The sequence below is a fragment of the Hemicordylus capensis genome, chromosome 1 (genome assembly GCF_027244095.1).
Source record: "Hemicordylus capensis ecotype Gifberg chromosome 1, rHemCap1.1.pri, whole genome shotgun sequence".
Lineage (NCBI taxonomy): Eukaryota > Metazoa > Chordata > Lepidosauria > Squamata > Cordylidae > Hemicordylus > Hemicordylus capensis.
The window spans coordinates 74,638,058-74,658,845 of record NC_069657.1 but is presented as its reverse complement, the minus strand read 5'-3'; the positions used below and the strand labels follow the sequence as shown (position 1 = coordinate 74,658,845).

The following is a 20,788-nucleotide window of genomic DNA, read 5'->3' as shown; positions in this document are numbered from 1 at the left end:
ATACGAATTACAGATATGGACAAAAACCAGAGAAAAAATACAAACAAAAATCAAAATAAGTAGTGAAGAAGGGAATTTTTTTAAAAAAATCATAGGTTGAAGGTGAGTGTAGAAGACTTCAGTATTACATTTAAATACCCTAATTTTTGAAGAGATCTAAGAACAAAGATGTGATATTGAAATGTTTCTAAAGGGTTCTCCCTTCAACAGGCATAGAATGCTGGAGGAGATAGGAATTGATGGACGGGGAAGGGCCTTTGGGTTGCCTTTTTCTGTTTGGGGAGAAAAGTCACTAAAAATAGAGAGAGGAGGAGAAACAGTGAGATGCCAACCAACAGAGAAAGGCAGGCAGCCAGCAGCTGCACCTTCCTCTCTGTATAATTTTGATCCACTGCAGTTTTCTGTGCATGTTGGTCTGATACACCCCAGTATGGTGCTGCTACGCACCATGTCAGGGGCTGCTGCAGACTGGTTGCAATGGGATAGTGCTAATTGTGCAACCATGGATTCTCTGCAGCATTGGGATTACCTTACGAGTCCGCAGCAGCCCCATACCATTGTACATCATACCAGCCACTATGTTTGCTGTCTATCTTTGGAAGATGAAGGATTCGCCACTATCACATTTTCCTTACAGAGGACGGAGATCATCAACTTCTTAGTCTGGGTTATCAGTCCTCACATGGCTCCAGACAGGATTGGGTTAATTTTTTAACACTGTTAGTCTGTAGGAGGAACCAGAAACCTAGTTCCAGTCCTGTCTAGCTCCAAACAGCAGTGATTAGATCGTGCTCTGCTTCTCCAATTATCTTATGTCAGGCTAGTCTGTAGCTTTTCTATTCCTTTTTCTGCTTGCTTCTCTTAATTGTGCAAGGGTGGGAAGAGAGTCATTTTGTTGCTTCTACCAAATGCTAAATGCTCTTTTTTCTTGATTTCCAATTCAGCTCATTGAGACTTTAGATTTACTTTCTATGCCCCCACCCACCTTTGCCGGGTTGTTAGTTTTCCCCTGCCTGCCTCTTCACAGCTCAGAGCTATGGAGGCAGCACATGTTGGGGATATGCTCGTGGGTTTCCTCCGAGGGTCCCCACTGATCTCAAGGAGCAAAAATCAAAGACACAAGTCATGAAGGGCTTAAAACGCTCCCCATCTGCCTCCATCTCCCCGAGCATTTCCGCCACAGTGCAGGCTACCACCTAACAGCTGATTGCTGCAATGGGAAGCCCTGGCAGCACAAAAAGGCAGCCAGAAAGAGCAAGCATTTGGCAAAGGAAAAAGTCAGGAGCTGCAAAAAACCACCTCTTGCGGCTGCTGTAAGGCTGAGTGAAAGGGTTTTAGTGCAGGCTGTGGGCCAGCAACGGCAGCCTTGTCATTTACCACCTCCCTCTCCCCAAGGCAGCTTCCTCTTCAGGGTGGGAAACAACAGTGCCATCTTGGAGACTGCAAACGCAGCTTTGTTGGCACAGTGGGGAGAGGGGCTGTGATTACAACCTTCCCCCAATAATGATAGCAACCTCCCAGGCAGTCTTGGTGCTAGATCAGGGTTCTAGCTTGCTAGTCCCTGGCACAGCCGCAGCTCTAGAACCTCCAGGGGTTTACCCTGTGGAGGTCAACAGTGCACAGAATCTGCCCTCCTCAACTGTGAGCACATGTCCTGGAGGCACGAAAAATCCATTTACTGCTGATATTTCAAATTGGTTCATTGCTACTGAATGCAAAGCAATAATTTCCCCTCTAGTGTAGCCCGTGCCTCCACAACCAGTCCCTCCACCCAGGGCTAGACCCAGGTTGAGTAAAGACTAAGGGGCATTCTCTTCCTCACCTGTCAGGCTAGGGGAGCTATTCCACCTGCATAAAGGGGATGATTCAGGCCCAAACCCAGGGCCCCATGGGGAAGACGGAGGGGGCACTGGGACCTATCATCTTCCTCGGAGGAATCCCCCCACACATCCCAAGAAACCTGTGACCGTACCCTTATGCCCCCACAACACTCTTGCTGCCCCCACCATGCCTCCGGCCCCTCCCCCTCCACAACGGCCTCATCAACCAGGCACCAATGATTCCTGGGCCTGTAGCTCCTATTGATGGGAGGAGGAGGAGAGTCCTCTCAGGAATCATCTGATTCAGAGAAGGAGGTGGTAGAACTATCAGAGGAAGGCTCTACACTGCAACTGCCTACCCCCACCCAGCTCTTTATTCCCTCAGATTTTGAAATTCTTTTATCCAAAGCTAAGAGGGTTATCACAGAAGTCTCATATCTGGAGATTCCACTGGCCACTTCTGGGTTAGGCCTGCAGGTTTTTCCATCCAAACTGATATCATTGGCCACAGTACCTTTTCCTCCACTTTTTAAGAATGCTGTGCTGGCAGAATGGAACAGTCCTGTCTCAGCCAGATATTCTACATTTTTTCCTTTTAAAAAAATGTACAATCTCCATTCTGACATTATGGAATTGCTGGCCATACCAAAGGTGGACGCACCTGTGGCCCAATTTGTCTCGGCGCAATTATGCATAAGGAGGGTGAAGAAAAAGTAAAGTCCACTGAGGACAAGAGATGTGAGGCCCTCTTTAAAAGGACTCACGAGGCTTCAGCCACAGTAATCAAAGCAGCCACTAGTATCTTTGCACGCGCATCTGTTCTTTGGGTGAAGGAGCTGGTGCAATACATTCTTCCAGAAAACAAAAAACTACGCCAAGGAGTGAATAAGCCCGTGAAGGCTGCTGCACTAAGGGCTGATTCCAGCCTGAACTGCATACAGTATGCTTCCAGAACTATGGCATCTAGCGTGGCTGTATGTAGGAGTCTGTGGCTGAGAGCATGGAAAGTGGACTCAGAATCAAAAACCAACCTGGCAGCCATCCCCTTCACGGGGACCAAACTATTCCAGAAGTCTCTGGAACCCATCTTGATTGAGACCAGAGATAAGAAAAAAGCCATGCCCCTAGGACGCAGGGACTTCCAGCGGCCCTTTCAGGTTAACACCACTTCCTTTCGCCCCATAGATCTTTTCCCAGAAGTTCCAACTCGGGATTCAGGGATCACAGGCCCGCGTCCAACAAACCCGGTTGGCGCTGCCACTGGCAACACCGAGCCAGGAGATAAGCGAGACCACAACAATCTAGGCAATTTCCAAACTCCTCCAACTCCCAGGCCTGCATGCAATTACATGGCCCTGTTAGGGGACAGGCTCATGCAACACTCTTGAGTCTGGTAAGCCTCCACCTCAAGACTGTTGGGTGCTAGACACCATCATAAATGGATATGCCCTGGAGTTCAAGGCTACCCGCCCCCCACCAACCATTTCACTCCCCTTCCTATTTCCAGGAACCCATCCAAACATTCTCTAATGAATATGGCAGTTCTGCCTCTTCTGGACATAAAGGCCATATAACCAGTGCCTTCAACAGGATCATGGCAAGGTGTTTTCTACATTCTGTTTCTGGTTCCCAAAAAGGACGGTACCTAGAGGGCAGTACTAGACCTCAAGTGCCTCAACTGCAATATAAAAAAGAAACCATTCCATATGGAACCCCTGAGGTCAATCAAGGATGCAATCAGACCTCAGGAATTCTTCACCTCCATAGACCTCTCGAAGACATACCTACATGTACCTATAGACAAGCAGTACTGCAGATACTTCAGGTTTCTTACAACAACTTATAATTTCAATACAGAGCAGTGCTTTTCAGCCTCTCCTCAGCCCTGAGGGTATTCTTGAAGTTAATGGCAGTGCTGGTGGCAAACCTGTGCCTGCAAACCATTCATATACACCCCTTTTTGGACGATCTGCTCATCAGGCAAGTGGAGCCAACACGAGCTTCAACACATCAACTAGCTAGAGCTCTGTGCGGTCCACCTAGTGTTGCTCCACTTCCAGTCACACAGTAGGAACACACATGTCCTCATCAGGATGGACAATACCACAACAAAGTCCCACATCAGCCACTGGGGGTGGGTGGGGGGAAGGTCAGTTGCACTCATGAAGGAAACAGACATATTGTTCACTTGGGCGGAAGAACATCTGCACTCAATAATGGTGGAACACCTCATCATGGCAGCAAACAGTCATGCAGATTGGCTGAGCCAGCAGACAATAGACCCCACAGAATGGGCTCTCCTCCTGGAAGTGTCCCTCCAGTTGACCAAAATTCGTGGAAAATCAGTAGTAGACTTGTTTGCATCGCCAAGCAATCATCATTTTCAGAGGTTTTTTAAGAGGTTCCGATGTCATCTGGCGGAAGCCATGGATGCTCTGACAGCACCATGGCCACTGGGCCACCTGTACGCCACCTTGTCCATCATCGGGAAAGTCATCCAGAAAGCTCTCATGGAAAAGGCAGCGTTGATCCTAATAGAGCCTCATTGGCCAAGGCATCCATAATGCTCCAACCTGATGAACCTCTCTACTTGCCTGCCTTGGTCTCTTTCCTGAAGACAGGATCTTTTTTCACAGGGACCCATATTACACCTGGATCCGCAGTGGCTCCAACTCTGCATGGAGATTGAGCGCTGCGAATTAGCACAGGTGGGATACTCAATGGCAATGCTGGATACCATCTTGGCATCCAGAAGACAATTGACTAGTAGAACATACCTATCAAAATGGGCAGCTTTCTTGCTATGGGTACACTGGAAACGTTTCGCCCACCATCAGCTGGTGTCGTGAAAGTGCTGACTTTTCTACTAATCGGGCCTGGATTTGAAGCTCTGCCCTAGCACATTGCAAGGCCAAATGTCAGCTCTGGCATCTATACTAAAGCTTACAGCCCCAGATTCACCATCTCCAGAAATTTCTGAAAGGTGCCAACAATATAACATCACCACTGGTTCATAGGTTTCCCTCGTGGGACCTCAACAAGGTCTTCCTTCCGAAGATAAACTCCACATTTCACCATCATTCTGTCCCTCCCCGGTACATCCTAAGGAAAAATGTGACATACCCTGGATATTTAAGAGCAGGGCTCTTAAAAATTTACCTGAGGTGTACTGCCACTTTTCAGCAGATGGACTCTCTGTGTCATTCCTTTCATCCTCCTTGGGAACAAAGGTGTTCAAGGTCACAATCTCTCACTGGATAAGGGCTACCATCAGGCTGGCTTACGAATCTCTTGATCTGGTGGCTCCCAAGGGGATCTCAGCTCTTTCCACTCACAGTGCGGCCACTTCAGGTGCTTTTTCAGCTAGATTGCCTATTCAAGAAATTTGTAGAGCCATCACTTGGGCTTCTGTTACACCATTTATCAAACACTATAAGATTCTGTCCTTCTGTGCGGCCTAGGCAGCAATGGGATCCACAGTTCTGCAACAGGTCATTTAGGTCATCCATTGCCCACCCCATTTTTCAATTCAGCTGGCTTGGGCACATCCCAGACTAAGAAGCTGATGGCCTCTATCCACCATAACGAAAAAGAAACCTTGGCACTTACCATGAAGGGTTCTTTTTCTTAGGTGGACGGAGGTCATCAGAACCTCCCGCTGATGTGTACAGGGAATTGGGCCCCAATTGTGGGTGGAAAGGGATGACTTTCAGGGAAATGTAGTTCACCTGTCCACTCTTTCTATGTACACTGAGATCTCCCCCCGCCCCCTTTTTTTTTGCCTCTTAAATCTGCCTGTTGTTCTTCTCTCATGTTTTTCATGCTACAGTCCCGGAACTGGGTTTCTGGCTCCTCCTGCAGACTAACAAGAAGTGAGCATGCCTTGATTAAAAAAATTAACCCGATCTTGTCAGGAGCCATGTGAAGACTGATAACCCAGACTAAGAAGCTGATGACCTGCGTCCACTTAAGAATAAGAATCTGGCTTCACAGTAAGCACCAAAGTTTCTTTCTCCCATCAAAGAACCTGGCTGTATGTTACATAAGAGCTCTGCCAACATGCAGAGAAAGCTGGAATGGATAAAAATGTCAGCAAATAAGTTTTGTTGCTACGTAAGAAAATAACTGATCAGATGTGATCTGGTTGAGAGCTTTTGACTGGTACAGTAGAATGGAGCATTGGTCACTTACCGTGAAGCCTCCATCTTCATGCTGGGTCCAAGGCCATCTCACTAATGAGTTAACCTTCCCACGTGCTCCATAGGCAGGACTATGCAAATTTGTTGTAGAGTCTTTAAGAGCCTGGGAAGGGAAACCCTGCCCAGTTCTTTTAGACTAAGATAAAAAGCAGGAGAACACTACCTCCTCATGTGAGAACAAAGAAGGATAGGAGTTACCTTCCTGCGGAGCAGGCCCAGGTGCAAGCGTGGGTCAAGATATCCTCAGACCCAGCATCAAGAGGGAGCCTTCACAGTAAGTGACCATTGCTCCATTCTCTGATGCTGGGTTCCAAGACATCTCGCTAACAGGACATACCAGAGGCTTGTCCACCTCTCAAGGGGAGGGAGAGTCTGGGCCTACTCTGGTGGAAGGACCTGTTGAAACACCTGACTGCCGAACGCCCCCTGGGCAGAGGTGTAAGCATCCAACTTGTAGTGCTTTGTGAAGGTGGATGGTGTCTTCCAAGAAGCTGCTCTGCAGATTTCGTAGACTGGGGCATTGGTTGAAAAAGCTGCCGAGGTTGCTGCTGCTCTAGTAGAGTGCGCTAGTATGCTCGTTGGCAGTCGAAGGTGTAGTGACTCATAGGCCATTGCTATGCATGCCCTGATCCATCCGGCGATGGTTGCAGCCATGATCAGTTGTCCCATGGATGTAGGCAGAAATTAGACAAAGAGGGATTCGGTGGAACGGAAACCTTTAGTATATTTTTATATATGTTTCCAGGCAGCACCGTACATCTAGCTTGTGCCAGGCTTTTTCTTTCGGATACGCTGGGTTGGGACAGAACAATGGCAATATGTTCTGAGACTTGTGAAAACTGGAGAGACTTTAGGACAGAAGAAAGGAACTGGAATTGGGCGGACTGAGTCCTCAGACAATATACAAAGATCTTTATGGACTGATAGTGCTCGTAGTTTGGTTTCCCTTCTGGCTGATGTGACAGTGATCAGAAAGGTCAACTCAAACGTTAGTGTCTTTAGTGGAATAGATACCAGTGGTTCAAATGGAGGTGACTGAAGGGCTCATTAGACAGTATGTACACAATGGGAAACAATGGACCATAGGTGGGGATGGGAGGCTTGCTCCTTTCAGGAAATGTTGTAGGTACAGATGCGCACTCACGGACTTGGTGGAAGTGTCTGCGATGAGTCAGTCCCACCAATGACGCTGCTTGTTCTAGGGTGTCTGGTTTTAGACCCTTGTCTAGGCCATCCTGTAGAAATTGAAGGGTGTTTCATGGTGGCTTTCCCCTGTGGAACCGAGTGTCTAACCAACCAGCGAAGGAATCCTCTCCAACTGTATTGGTAAATGAGTTTTTGACTGGGCAGTTGGGCTAGGGGCAGCTGTGGAGGGAGGGATCCCTGCTGAGAGGGGGACCTGGCATGCATTGAGCTCACCATGACTCCAGTGGGTGTGGAGGTCAGGGAGGTGCTGGCATTTTCTTCCATGGCAGATGCTATTTGTGGTGGCTGCGTGATAGGGTTTGGGGGAAGCACAGCCAGTCGTGTGGGTTACCCCTGAAATTCCTGCCCTTTGTTGGGTGCTCCGTGTGGCAGTGGAACTAGTTTTCTGTGGTGCTGAGGCATCCTTTCCTGCCCATGGCGCGGCAGCAGCAGTGGATGCTTTTGTGGCCATTGCCACCTTTTTCTTCGCCCCTGGTGGTTGTGGGAGCGAGGTTGCATCCTGGCCCACGTCTTCCTCCTCAGCTGTTTTCCCTGAGCTCTGCCTGGCTTCTAGTCTCGCGGCCCGTGTGTGAGACTATGGGCAGGCTCTGGCAGTGTTTCTTCCTTCCTTGCCGAAACGGCCAAAAGTGCAGTCAGCGGGGATCCCCCCAGTGTCCCAGTTGAGGGGAAGCCAATCTGATTTTGGCCCCTTGGCATCAGGAGAGTCCGAAGGCGGTCTGCTAGATGCATAGGCTCCATAGAGGAGGTTAGAGAGATCACAGAGACACAGGAGAGCACAAACAGGGACCGGAGAATAAGGGGGAAATGAAATGGGACTGTTTTGTTTTGTAAGGAAGGCAAGGAGAGGAGGCAGAAATATAAGTTCAAAAAGTAGGATAAGTCAGGAACAAACGCAGCCTGGGAGGTAGAAATGCTGAGGAATTAAGGGAGAAAATTAGTTCTGCCTAGAGCAGTTTGTAGGACTAAAAACTAGGTAGGATTTCCCTTCTCAGGCTCTTAAAGACTCTACAATAAATGTGCAGAGTCCTGCCTATGGAGCACATGGGAAGGTTAACCTATTAGTGAGATGTCCTCGGAGCCCAGCATCAGAGAAGGAAGTAGTTTACGACTCTAGGCCAGTATACAGGACTTTTTCACAGTGTTTTCACCTTGCTAATTTCTCTCTTTTCCCCCCACTCCACCAACACTTGGTGGCTGTGATCAAACAGCATCTCTCCCTTCTCTAGAACATAACTGGTTTGAGATTCTTCTCCTAATTCAGAGCGACAGAAGGAGGCTTTTGTTATTTTCAGCCCTGTGTTTGACGTGGTATTGGTCCTTATACAGTTGCTTTCCTGATTTTTCTCCTGTGAACCTGTGTCAAAGCACAAAGACAAGATACATATCATAGTTCTACTTGTGATTTCTACTTGGGGCTTGTGCATTAAAGTGGTGGTTTTAAATGGTGCACATTTTCTGGTGTTAACAGTTCCTGCCACTGAAGCAGGATTTCAGTTACAAGGCAGCTAGACAGAGCTGTCCTTAAGGACCCTGATGCTCCTCTTCTCTTTTGCAGTGGGACTTGTACCTGTTCATGCTTCATGGCCTTGTGGAGCATGGCTTAATGACAGATATGGAGATACAGCAGTGTTTGCATGGCCTCCAGAAGTACCCATGGCCTTCAGTAAGTAGTTGGCTTGCTGTTCAGGCACTAATACAAATGTTGATTTTTAGCACAATATTTCCTGCTCTTGTGGGAATGGGAATGTGTGCCGTCAAGTCAATTCTGACTGCTGGCGCCCACAGTCTTTGATAGACTACAGGAAGGGTTTACCATTGCCTCCTCCCATGCAGTATGAGAAGATGCCTTTCAGCTGCTGCCCAATATAGTACCAGCGGGGATTCAAACCGGCAACCTTCTGCTTGTTAGCCAAGCATTTCCCTGCTGCGCCATTTAAGGTGGTACCTGCTTCAAATAAAGTCAAGGTGTTATTCTGGACAAGAGGTTTTATTTTAGTTTTTAGCAGCTGCTACAAAATTGTGTGGGTTGAGGGAAGGCTACATGGGAAGGCTGCTTGCATTACATTTATAATTTAAAGTTTCATCAGTGACAGATATTAGAAACAGTAAAATGCAAAATTCCCTGCTATTGTTCCATCGTGTACTTTGTCTAAGCATCTTAAGGTAATCATGTTTGAATTATCTTATTAGCACACTAGAGCAGCTGTACCCTGCCAGTTACCCCTATGAGCTGAAAGTAGCAGAAACAAACGGATAGAAAAAATAATGGCATATGTTACATTTCCAGATCATGGAAGGCAATGTTCACTAAGTGTGCAGGATTCCCTTCGGCTCTAAAATCCTGTAGGCTCAGTAAGCACACATATCAGTGCAGGGTGTTCCCAGTATACTGATGACACCCAAATCTATTTCTCCTTGTCATCATCAGGAAATGGCATTCATTCCCTAAATGCTTGCCTACAGGCAGTAATGGGCTGGATAAGAGACAACAAATTGAAGCTTATATTGTTTTAAGCAGTTTGTTTTCCATGGTGTTTGTTTTTGTGTGTGACTTGCTGTGTACTGCCCAGAGCCTTTGGATGGGAGGTATAAAAATGTAATAAATAATAATAAATATCAGTTCTAGGTGCATTGTAGGACCGTTTGCTACTTGAACACCCCCTGCCCAATAATTGTACAAGTCAAAATGGAAACTGACCTGGCATGGAGGCACTTGTTTGGCATGATAGTTTGAACTACCAGTATTAAGAATGAAAAAGCATGCATATTCCATATAATTTGCTTCAGTTTGCTCAGAAGGTGGTAAACTCTCTGTTGTTGGAGAAGGGTATCTAGAGTGGGTGATTTCTGCCCATGTTCTGCAGAGGCAAAAGCCTTTAAGAGCCAGGTGGAAGAGATTCCATCCATTCTCCTGTACTGCCTGCTCCAGAGACAGCCAAGGAGATTTTGCTCTGCAGTAATTTTGCTCCCATCTTGCAAGACAGTTTGACTGTAGTGCTGGGAAACTACTGCTCTTATCAAATTACTCTGTGGGGGTTTCATCTTGTCTCCTGGGCTTTTTGACATTTATAGAAGACCCTTGGGTGAGGTTGTTCATGGGTTTAAGAACACATTGTTGCTTTTCCACTGGTGACAAATCCGTTTTGGCAGCTTGACTTCTGGTGCTCATTATGACAGCAGAAGTCATATGACTTTTGCCAGTGGTGCCACAATTTGTAATAGACCTGAGTTTTTATGTAAATGGTTTTTGTTACCAAATGTTAGCTAATCATAGCTGTATTTCTGTTTTTGGTTTGGTTTTGTAAGCCACTTTGAGAGCCTTATGAGTTATGATGGAAAAGTGGCCCATAATTAATCAAAAAGTGGTTACTTTAGTCTCTAGTGGAAACCTAAACAGATATAGACTGCTTTGGTTTCTGTGGTGTTCAAAACAGAATATCTATAGAAAATTCTGGCATTTGGCCAGTTCTCTTATCAAAGCAAGGTTTGCATTGTGACTACCTCTGTTAAAGTTTGTCAATTTCAGTTGCATTAACCAAGAAATTTAATTTCGCTCTGTTTGCTTGTTTCAGGACTTTTCTAAGGAACTAGAAGCACTATCAAAAATATTCATTTCTGAGAATTATATTGCAGAACCAAAGACTATGCCTTGTGAATTGATGGGACAATCTAGAGGGGCGGTGGCAGCACAGAGTTAGCACAAACATAAAGCTCAAATGCTGCTGGACTTGTTCATTAATGCCCTGGCTGTGGTTGCACTCAGGCATTAAATGTGGGCGCTCCATCCCTCTACAAATGATGTCATCTGTTACAAGGGCCAAACATACACTGTTTCAAGGGGAGCCCTTTTAAGCACCTTAATAGGAACTGCAGAAACAAGTCTGCTTCTGTTGGAATGCCTGTGGGTCTCAATCGATGGAAGACAGACTGGAATCTGTGCAGATGTGCGGGTAGATTCTTAAGACTCTCAGATAATATGTTAGTAATGTCCAAGTATGGCCTTGAGGAAAGAACCCTCATGTGAGACTGGTATTTAATTTTTATTAGGAACTCATGTTTGAAAAGTTATTTCATCCTCCCAAAGTTCAAATCATGTTTTAAAACCACCATTGTTCAGATATTAAGCATTGGCTTGGATTTTTTTTTAAACAAAGGGTGCTTGCCCTTTACAAAAAATAGCTTTTTGTATTTGTGGTTTTTTAACGAAGGAAATCCTACTTTTATTGAGAAGACAGTATTGTGGCAGTCATTAATGACATTTAATTATTAATTGTTTAGTATTTGCCATTTTAAAAATATTTACCTTAAATACTGAAGAATGCTCTAAAGTTACAACTACTTGATGGTTTTTCTTGTTATCTCCAACGTGTTTTAATCAGACAATCGTTTCCTGGATTTGGTCTATAACTTTGTAGACTTTCTTTTTAAAAAGTATAAATATGGATTCCCAAAGTGGTGTTTCTTGCTTGGCACTGAGTTTCCTATTAGCATGCTCTGTCTGTCCCTTTCCCCATGCTCAACTGCTTTTTCCTTGAACACCTTGGAGTATTTTCCTCAAGTTACCTGCTTTCTTTTTTACTGAAAAATAGAGAAATTTATGAATGCCACATAATGGTCTGTTTTGTCTTTTATCTTCCTTACAGTGGCTTTAAAACTTCATTAAAGATCTCTAGATGAGGTGAACCTTAGTTTTCTATATATTGAATCCTCAGTTTAGTTTTTGCTTGAATGTTAGTAATTTTGATCTAAAGAATCATTGTCCTGGAGATGTTGAGAAAAATTGATAAATTAAGGCAACATGCAGTAAGATCTATATACATCCTGCTGTAACTACTATTCGATGTGAATTTAATTGTTCATTATTAGCAGTGGTGGAGAGACATGGTTTCAAGTATTTGTCTTTCTACAGTACCTTGTATGTTAACATATTGTATCTGTGACACTGAGAAATACAGTAAGTAAGGTTAATGAAAAAACTAGTCTGAGGTCATGCAAGTATTCATAATGGACCAGAAAATAATTTAGCTTTCAGCCATTTCCTTAATGTAAAAAATTATTTATTGTGAAGTTATGAAAATAGCAATCTTGGTTAAAAGCAGATATGGGCTAAAGATATGGTACAGTAAATGGTGTATTCTTCCCACATTCAATAAAACATTTCACAGAAAATAGTTTTGCCCCATTTTAAGATTATTCTTCTTGCTCTAGGCATTCACAGGTACCATAGTGTTATAGGTGCAAAAGAAAATGTTTATTATATAAATAGTACTTTTAAAGTATCAATTATTTCTAAAAAGCATACATTAATTGATACCTGTAAAAATAATAAGCTTCAGCATATAAAACCACCTCAAAACAAGTATATATAAATAACTTAATCTGTAAACATAGAAAAACAACTATATGCATTTATAAAAATAAACATCTGATGCACTGTACAATAAGACATTATCCTTCAATAGGCACCATCTGTGTTAAGACTAAAGTCCATCTTAGATGTTGTTCCTGCTGAAACCATTTGGTTCATTAACAGTGCCATGTCCAAAAAATAAAGGGGGAAAACAAGCTAATGTTCAGCAAATATTTAGCCAATGCTCACTGGAAATATCTCCTAAAATCGGTCCCTTGTACCCCTATTAAATTATGCCATTGCATAAAATTTGGTAGTTTACAACATCCCACCCCATTCCTTAATAATACGTTTGAAGGAATACAAGGCTGCGTTCTGGGTGCTGCAAATATCTTTTTAACCACTTCACAGGATTTTTGTAGTACAATAAACTATTGGCATACTTTATTGAACTTTTATCAATCACCAATGGGAATTTCTGTGCTTTGATTTCCTGGTAGCTACTACCTTCATTATATTTAACAATTAATTCCTATCCATATTTAATGCAAGTTAATCAGTTCAGTGGAATATGCTGTCAAGTAAATGTGTATAGGATTGTAGCTCTAGTTGTGCTGAACAGGCTCCAGCTAAAACAAATTATTTATGAAGTACTAAAGTCAGCAGTGTAGGACTCTCAACCTGGACTGGGATCCAACCCATGAAAAAGTCTTGATACCAGTGCACAGCCTCTGATCCAGTCTCTGGCTGCCATTTAACGGTATAGCAATTATTTAAGCTTGCTTATATCACACACCAATGTCTGCAAACAGTTGTGTACTCTTTACCCTGCCCTCCAACAGCCTTAGCTCACAGTAATCCTCACTCAATTACCTTTAGTGCAACAAGGGGAAGAAACGGAGCTCATGATCAGGTATTTCTCATTACTCAGATGGAAATCCGCAAATACGCTGGAAGCAGTGAACAGCTCCAATAAAGCATTGCCGGTGAGGCACTAAGTTCAAGCAGCAGGCTTGTAATTAATGAGAGCAGGGTGGCAGAAAATGATGCAACAGCTATAAGTAATGCTATAGTTATACTACTGTATTTGTATGTCTATTGTTAGAAACAACCTTCATCAAATGTCTACCCTGCCACATGACAAACATGCTTTTGGACACTAGTTTATAGCAGGTGGGAGGGCTAATTCTACAAGTTCAGTAAGATCAGAATATTATACATGTTACAATTTATAAAATGCAATGTATTTGATATAATCAAATGTGATGGTTACAACAAACCAGACCTTAAGGAGGAATAGAACTGCAAAAAGTGCAGTTGTGTAGTAGGAGGAATGGGTCAGGTGGAATACTGCTAAACATGATGGGGAAGAGTTAGGAGTGGGACCTCCTAAGTGAGTGTGTGAGAGAAGGGATTCTTCTTCGTAGACCAGCGTTAGCCTGGAATGGTCAAAGCCATTAGTGCCTACTAAGCTTAAACTTTGATCATTCAAGACTTCAAAACCAACTATCTAACAAATGAGAGAGGTGGGGGGGGGGAATCAACTGGATGCACCTCGTGCAGCATTAGAAGCCCCATTCCATGATTCATAGGGCAGTTGTGGTATAATATGTGCAGTAAACTACTGTCCCTGCCTGCTCATATTTTCCCGTTTCAAGCAATCAGGCCTGCGGTGCAGTGATTCTGTAGTAGAACATTGTGTCTCTACCTGAGTTGTGTTTGTGTTTCTGGCTCAGGTCAAGTAGTGACTAGCTGATGCATATTAGCAAGAGCTATTGCTCCAGCAGCTCCTTTAAATGCCTTGAGAGGCATCGGAAGCTTCTCCAATCAGCCAGTCGATTATGTACAATTATTACAATGATTACTTTATTTACAAAAACCCTTCTGAGCAGGTACTCTGGAAAGGACATTACAGTAGTTTTGCTTCAATGATTAAAGGCTTCTTAAAAAACTCCACCAGAAACCAGCTACTCCTAATTATGCATCTGACTGCACTAGCAGTCTTCCAATTGTCTGACTGCATGAAACATGGTTTAAAACACAGACTTCTATCAATGTTTGTTTCCAAAATGGAGTCTTGCTGGACCACTGTTTCTGTACATTGAACAGAAAAGCACCTTAGTCAAGGGACAGATCCAAAGCAAATGTTCCTTAGTGATGGTCCAGTTAACGTTTCTTGGACGTCTTGCCTTCAGTTCTGAAGCTGGCTAGAAAACCAACCTTGCTGGTACTCACACTTTCCCCACAAACGAAGCTGTTTCAGAAACAAGGTGCTGTGAGTGCTTAACCTGTGAGAAAGTGAGCAAGCCTAGCAATCACCAGAGGTTGTCGCTTGGCAACAGAACTCAGAAGCCTTGTAGGGATGGCTGGGGCACCAAGGTCCACCTGGAGCAATACAAGAAAACTTGATCAATAGTATGCAAGCAGAGTTTATCATTTGCCTCTGCTATTTTTTTATAACTGTATCTATAAAATATTGGAGGGGGGAGGAGAGCAGGATTCAAATGTTTCTGAAGGGGTGCTCCAAATGAAGATGACGATATAGCAGGCATAGCACAAAGGTAGAGATTTTTTTTAAAAAAAAAATCTCTGCTGGTTTTTAAGCCTAACTTGCTATACTCATTTGTGGTACTGACACGTTCTGTATCAACACTGGAAAAATAAATTAACTTTGTATATTGCTAGAATTGTAAAGTTTTAGATATCACAAAAACGTAGAAAGCTGACAGCTATTCCACGGGGTGGAGAATCTAAACTGTACCTCAGGTAACTTTGTCCTATACAAAGTTACTCTTCCCCACCTGGCAAGGTATCTACTGTTAGACTCTGCTCTAATCAGATGGGCAGAGTGAAGGCTGTGGGTGGGTAGCTATCAGTATGTGGATGCACATGTATTTCTTAAGAGTTGCTGTTCATGAAGCAAACACTGCTGATTACAGGTGAGGGACTAGTCAAGAGCCAAATAACACCTTACTCAAAAGAGGGATTATTTCCTCTTACAGAAACATCAAAACCTTATCTAGAGATAATGTTCTGAGGTTTCTACACAGTTGTTTGATGAAGCAGCATACATATTGGTTCCACAAATGCATTTGTGGCTCAGTTTCTTACAAATGTGTGTACATTCACCTAAAGAAATGTGCAATCTGTTTTTCGTTCATCTTTAGCTTTCAAACAAGGAGTATGCTAGTAAGAAACTTTATAGATCTATTTAAAAGTATGTTTACTATGTGCATCCATGCTCAAACCAGACAGTGCAACTGTACATCTTTGACATTGTTTGGTTAAGGAAAGGGTTGTCAACTGGGGATTCACAAACCCCTCCCAACTCACTAGAAAGCCACCACTGGTGCCTCCTGATTAGGACTATGGATTTCCCTGCCATGGGATGTGGTGATAGCCACCTGCATGGTCAGCTTTAAAAGGGGCTTAGAGCAATTCATGGAGGTTAGATCTATCAATAGCTACTAGTCTGGATTGCTACAGCCTATCTCCAGGTTTAGAGGCATCTGGTGAGCTATGGTAGGAAACAGGTTGCTGGACTAGGTAAGCCTTGGGTCTGATCCAGCAGGGGGTTCTTACAGTCTTAGGACTTCAGAGCATGGGAGGACAGAAAAAGGTACAGATTTCCTTTTGCTTAAGTAACTTGTGGGTTTGTCAGTTCTTGGTTGCTTTCACATAGTAGTTTCATACCAGGTTTGGCAATATTTACTTTGATTATATGTAAGCAACCAAGAGTTGTCTGTCTCTGTCACTCCTACTCACTTATTCCATTTTATTTCTCACCAACTTTGGCAAGATGGGGGACTACTGGGGGCAGGGTGGAACAATTTGAGTGTGTTTAGTCTTGAGAAGAGTGAGTAAATTCAACAACTAAAACTAATCCTTCTAGAATAGGGTAGCAGACGTATCTCATTAATGTTTTGGTTTTTATAGCAAAGCTGAGGTGATCTTAATTGTACCTTCCCTTCTTCCAACCACAGACTCAAACTTTAGTTATTCGTGAGTAGTCCTATTGAAATTTATGGGACAGGTTTATTTCTCCTACTTTGGGGGTACGCCCAGATAACTTACTCTGTGAGTCATTGACTTTAGTAGCCTGTCTTTGAACTAACACTTAAAGAGTGTGTGTGTGTGTATACTGCTTTCCAACAAATTTTGGAAAGCTGAATAGAAAAGAATGAGAATATGGTTCTCTGTCCCTTAAGGGCTTATAGTCTAAAAAGAAACACACACCAAGTCCCTGAAGGGTTGAATGGGGCCAGTTGCACTCTTTGCCCAGTTATATCTTTATGAGAGAGGGTGGGTGGAGGGAGGGAGAGAGTTGTTTAAAAAGGGGTTGAAAACTCCCAAGCTAAAGCATGCTTATACTCTTAATTCCTTGTACAGTTTTACTAACCTGCATAAATGCATCCTAATTAAAAAACACCTGAAAACCCATCTTTTCGCCCAAGCTTTCTCAGCTTTTTAAAATTTTATGGTCTGTTAAACTGATTTTAAAGTTTTAAAATGTGGTTTTTATGGAGTTTTATTGTATTTTAACATTTGTAAACCACCCTGGAATGTCTCATGAAGGGCAGTATAAAAATTGAACGATCGAGCAATCAATCAATAAAAATTACCACAGATGCCAATTTGTTGGTTTCTAAAGTACAATACAGCAGTCTTTCTTTGGTGCATTCCCCAGTATGCAAATATATTTTATCATCTTTGTTTCTAGGTTCACATGGACATTTACCTGTACCATATAGATGACTTTAGTGATGTCTCTTCCATTCACTGTATCTGGTTCTAATATCCAAGCACTGGGCAAAATCTCTCCTCGTACTATTTCTTTACATGGACGAGGCATTGATTCTTCATACACAGATTGAAGAGCCAGGATGGATACATTCTCCTGTGTACAAAAAAAAATTACCAAAAAGAGTCACTCGAGGAAAGTCCAGTAGTAACAAAGGTGATGCTTTTCTCCCCTTGATTGTTTTTCCAGCTTTTCTTCCCCTATGCATTTAGGAATCACAGCAGGCAGTGTAGCTTTCTTTCCTCTAGCAGCAGATTACAAAAAGCTGGCTTGTGCCTTATTGGGAAGAAGGATTTGCCATGATGGATAAAGTCACTAGAAATGAATGGATTCACAACTGCACATCCAAGGAGTAGCATGGTGTAAACATCTTATGACTATAGCAATTTTAATAGATGCCGAGGAACTGCCCAATCACTGAAGTAGTTTGGTTTTATTTCTGTATACTAACTGAAGCTGTTTTGAGAGCACAGATATTTACCTCTTTAGCTTCTACACAGATGCAGCAGAAATCCCTTGGTTGTTTTTGGTAACACAGAGAAACATCACTCACCACATATACTGTAATTAAATCAAATAGAAATTATTAAGGCCATTTTGCCTCGATTCACAAAACGCTATAGATTTGTTGGTTTCTTTTAAAAAAGGATAAATAAAGCTGCATAACAGAGTGGGAAGGAGGGAACGGCCTGTGGAGCATCCTTGTGCTTCGGTTTGCTTCCTCTTTTCTTTGCAATTTAGCCCAGTAGGAAGACTTTCAGCCTGTAGTGCCATTCATGTAACAATCCTAGATGGCTATCAGGTACATACTCAGGGAAGTTCATATAAATTTGTAGTTCATTTTGTGGATTCAAATCATCTTACTGATTATGATGGGGAATGTTTTACTAACATAGGTTCCCTGTTTGGTTTTCCAACCAGTCTAGAAAAAACTAAGCAACATTAAGAAAGCTGCTCACCTTAGTGTCAGCTATGAACTTACTTCTATCATTCTGCGCCCAAACATACTCACCCAACTCTATACTGCTGGTTATTTTCTTATGCACTTGAGCTAGCGTAATGGTTTTGTCATACAGATGCCTTTTACTAGGGTCCTTCAGCATACACAATACAGTGGGAAGTGGCTTGTTGATCACTCCTGCTCCCAGGAACCCATGCTTAGTTGCAGATGATGAGAAGGCTTTATAATAAACTAATACATCCCTTTCCACACATTGGTATCTGAATGAGAAAGACAAAACAAAAGAGAATGAACAGGGATCTAGTCTAAGGTAGTCAAAACTCTACCTTAACATGGCTTAAATTAGTAATGATTTCAATGGTGCTTAATCATAACCAAATTAATCTGGATCCTGCCAAATAGATTTGCACTAAGAATAAAATAAAAGGAACTATACAGTAAATATTCCTGAATAAACATCTGGCAAACTTACTTCCAACCAGCTGTTGCCTGGCCGTTGTAAAGATTCCTCAAATCATTTGAACACACTGCCATAACCTTTAAAGTAATTAAAGAAAGTTGTAGTTAAGAAAGTTATTAAAGCCCTTAGATTTAATTCAGATTTGTCTAAATTGAATGATTTGACATTTTAGTCTGATAAGGGACTGTTTAATGTTCTCTTCTGGATGTTCCACAAGTCTCTACTGGCTTAACCCCTGCTAATTTGGCAAAGAGGCACCTTTTAATGTGGTGATGCTCTTTGTTTAGCAAGGGGAGAGTAACTGGCCCTATCCACCCCCAGCACAGTACCTCCAGTGACTGTTGCTGGTGTCTACCTTAGTTTCTTTTTAGATTGTGAGCCCTTTGGGGACAGGGAGCCATCTTAATTATTTATTATTTCTCTGTGTAAACTGCCCTGAGCCATTTTTGAAGGGCACTATAGAAATTGAATAAATAATACTAATTAATAATAATAATAATAAAAATAATAATAATAAAGAGCACCTCAACACCATAGGGGCTACAGCAATCACCATCGGCCAATTAAAAAAAGCAACTTTACTGGGAACAGCCTATATTCTGCGACGATATCCATAACAACAGCAATAACATTGATAATAAAATTCAGTCATCCCAGGTTCTTGGGAAGGACTCGATGTCTGGATAAAACAAACCAGTCAATAACACCTGTCTGACCGTGTAAACAAGAAATAATAATATAATATTTGGCTTGGTCTCACTTTTGCTATTTTTGAAAGTCTTGTATAGTAAACAAGTGTTACTTATCAAGTTAATAGGGCATCATAAACTGTGGTTCTTTTGGAGCAAAACTGACACACCTTTAATGACATCATAAGAATGTTGTTGTTTACCACCCTCTAGATCAAAAATGCAGTAGCGGGTCAAAAGACTGGATGCAATATTGGTCATAAATCATGCAGAAGGAGCAGTTTCAGTATAACAGACCCTGTCCTGCAACATACACATGATGTTAAGGTTTGAACAAAGCAAAGTGCAGCTCCTTTGCAGAAGTATACACTGCTTTTGTTGTATAGGAAAACATTTTCCACTTCAGATTAAAAACCATCAGTGAGATTAGTATGGATTATGTGGCCAGTTGTACTATCAAATTTTGGGTCTTAGTTCCCTCATTTGAGAAGAACAATGTACAGCTGCACAGAGAAGGAACAGCCATTTTATTTATGTATCGCATTTCTGTACTGCCTAGTATGTGGATCTCTAGGCAGTGTACAAAGTTAAAAACACAACAAATGTAAAGCCAGTATAAACACAGTTAAATATGATATAACAAATAAAAACTCTCACAAGATAAAAACACATTGAACAGTTTACAGTTTTCACTTAAAAGCCTGGGGGAAAAGCTGCATCTTGAGAGTGTTCCTAAAAGCAAACTGAGAAGGAAATGCTCTTCTTTCAACAGGGCGCATATTCCAAAGTCTCGGGGCAGGCACAAAGAAGGCCCAGCCACCACCAGATGAGCTAGAGACAACCGTAACAGAACCTCTCTAGATGATCTTAATAGGCAGCAGGATTCATGACAAAGAAGACGCTGTCTTAAGTATCCTGGGCTCAAGCTGTTAAAGGGCTTTATAGGTAATAAACAACACTGTATTTCATTCCGAAACATATTGGCAGCCAGTCCAATTCTTTCAAAATCGGTGTTATGTGGACCCTTTGTGTTATCCCAGAGACCAGACTGGCTGCTGCATTCTGTACCAATTGTAGTTTCTGGACTATGTACAAAAGTAGCCCCATGCAGAGCGCGCATTACAGTAGTCAAGCCTAGAGGTTACTTGCATAAGGTAAAGTGAGCCGTCAAGTCGATTTCAACTCCCTGTGCCTACAGAGTCCTGTGGTTTTCTTTGGTAGAATACAGGAGGGGTTTACCATTTTATTTATTTTATTTATTATTTATTTATTAAAACATTTTTATACCACCCAAAACTTACG

The 20,788-nt window shown here is 42.6% G+C and overlaps 2 protein-coding genes across 5 annotated transcripts in view; one reads left to right on the top strand and one right to left on the bottom strand.

Annotated features, from left to right (window-relative positions):
- Positions 1 to 17,209, top strand: part of CDAN1 (codanin 1) — a 69,541-nt gene extending 52,332 nt beyond the window's left edge. For both annotated transcript variants that reach the window (XM_053285882.1, XM_053285883.1), the window contains 2 exons: positions 8,781 to 8,888; positions 10,798 to 17,209. In XM_053285882.1, coding sequence (XP_053141857.1) covers positions 8,781 to 8,888; positions 10,798 to 10,923 — 234 coding nt within the window. In that variant the 3' untranslated portion in view covers positions 10,924 to 17,209. The remainder of the gene's footprint in view (positions 1 to 8,780; positions 8,889 to 10,797) is intronic.
- STARD9 (StAR related lipid transfer domain containing 9) overlaps positions 12,261 to 20,788 on the bottom strand; it is a 184,857-nt gene continuing 176,329 nt past the window's right edge. For 2 of the 3 annotated variants that reach the window (XM_053285880.1, XM_053285881.1), the window contains 5 exons: positions 18,810 to 18,874; positions 18,389 to 18,597; positions 17,858 to 17,937; positions 17,314 to 17,472; positions 12,261 to 14,960 (listed from right to left, as the gene is read on the bottom strand). In XM_053285880.1, coding sequence (XP_053141855.1) covers positions 14,859 to 14,960; positions 17,314 to 17,472; positions 17,858 to 17,937; positions 18,389 to 18,597; positions 18,810 to 18,874 — 615 coding nt within the window. In that variant the 3' untranslated portion in view covers positions 12,261 to 14,858. The remainder of the gene's footprint in view (positions 14,961 to 17,313; positions 17,473 to 17,857; positions 17,938 to 18,388; positions 18,598 to 18,809; positions 18,875 to 20,788) is intronic. The other variant, XR_008313825.1, reaches the window with a different exon arrangement.